Source organism: Lottia gigantea, assembly GCF_000327385.1.
Source record: "Lottia gigantea unplaced genomic scaffold LOTGIsca_548, whole genome shotgun sequence".
In the NCBI taxonomy this organism is placed as follows: Eukaryota; Metazoa; Mollusca; class Gastropoda; family Lottiidae; genus Lottia; species Lottia gigantea.
The window spans coordinates 14,679-16,151 of record NW_008709882.1 but is presented as its reverse complement, the minus strand read 5'-3'; the positions used below and the strand labels follow the sequence as shown (position 1 = coordinate 16,151).

Below are 1,473 nucleotides of genomic sequence, written 5' to 3'. Positions count from 1 at the left end.
AAGAATTCGGACAAAGATTTGGCGAAGAAACCAAGAAAACCGTTAAAGAGGGATTAAGCAAATTAATAGATAAAATCGACACCGGAGAAATGAAGGTCAAACACAAGGGCAACGCCATATTTTTTAAAAACATACGTTTGGGCGAGGGAATCTTCCTTTCAAAGTATAAAGGCAACGGGGTGATTTTTGGTACGAAAATGTAATAAATAAAAATGGGCAAAAAATTTAATCATTCAGAAATATTTCCTAATAACCCAATGCTCATGTGTATATGCGGTAGTTCAGGTTCTGGGAAAACTCATCTCACTTTTAACATGTTGACAACACCAAACCTTTTAGATTTCGATTCTCTGTATATCTACACAACAACACCAGAGCAATCGTATTATCAATTCCTATTTACCAAAGAAAGACGTTCAAGACATATTTCAATATTACGAGGAAAACGAAGAAGAAGTGGAAATAAAAGATATCATAGAAAACTTCATTAAATCAAAGAATCCATCTTTCAATCCAACGGATATAAAAGTTTTTCTTACGAAAAATGTTAATGATCTAGACTTGTCTAATATTGATAGCAATCAAAAGAACTTAATATTGTTTGACGACTGCGTAGCGCAAAGAAATCAAACTGTTCAACAAAAATTCTTCACCAAAGGAAGTCATCACAACTGTCACTGCATATACCAATCCCAATCTTTTTACGGGATGGATTCTATGTTCATTAGAAAAAATGCAAATTGTTTTTTATTATTTGAATTAAACGATAAAGATTTATCTCAAATCATTCAGTCTATAAATCACGGAATGGATAGAGATACATTTAAAAAGGTTTGTAAAGCTCAATGGAGAAACCCAGATGATCATGGATATGTATTTGTAAATACTACAAAATCTGCGGGAGAAAGAGTTATGATCGATATATGTTAATTTTATTTTTTTAAAAATGACGGATTGGAATAATTTTTTAAAAAGAAATAGAGAATATATCAAAGCTAAGAATAAAATAAAGACCCAAGTTGAAAATAACAGATTACAACAACTCGGATTAACGGAAAATCTACAGACTCTATTTCAACCCATATTAAAATCTCAAGTGGATATTAAAAAGAAATTAGCTTTAGAACCCACACTTCATATAGAACCCAAACCGATTGAATATAATGGTATTATAATTAGGACATTAGATGATATAAAACGTCTTTTTTCAAACCCTGACCCAGATTTACCAAAGAGCATTTCACCAATCGTTGATAATCAAGGTTTATTGTTTAATGGATTTAGAATAATATTTAGTGGAAATTCACCACAATTCAAAATCGACACAAAAGACTTTATATTTACATTAACGAGAGGGTTAATAGATTTAATGAATGGCGAGGATGTTGATATTGCCGATTACAAGGATTTAGTAGCATACTCAAAATTTCTACATGCGATCAGAAAGTCAGGACCCGAAACAAGAAGATTAAA

General features: G+C 31.2%; 1 protein-coding gene across 1 annotated transcript; it reads left to right on the top strand.

Annotated features, from left to right (window-relative positions):
• Positions 1 to 212: 212 nt before the first annotated feature.
• Positions 213 to 930, top strand: LOTGIDRAFT_145933 (hypothetical protein; the record flags this gene model as incomplete). Its single annotated transcript, XM_009063004.1, has 2 exons — positions 213 to 414; positions 452 to 930. The coding sequence occupies 2 exons, from the start codon at positions 213 to 215 to the stop codon at positions 928 to 930; spliced, it is 681 nt and encodes a 226-aa protein (XP_009061252.1).
• Between the last annotated feature and the right edge of the window lie 543 nt (positions 931 to 1,473).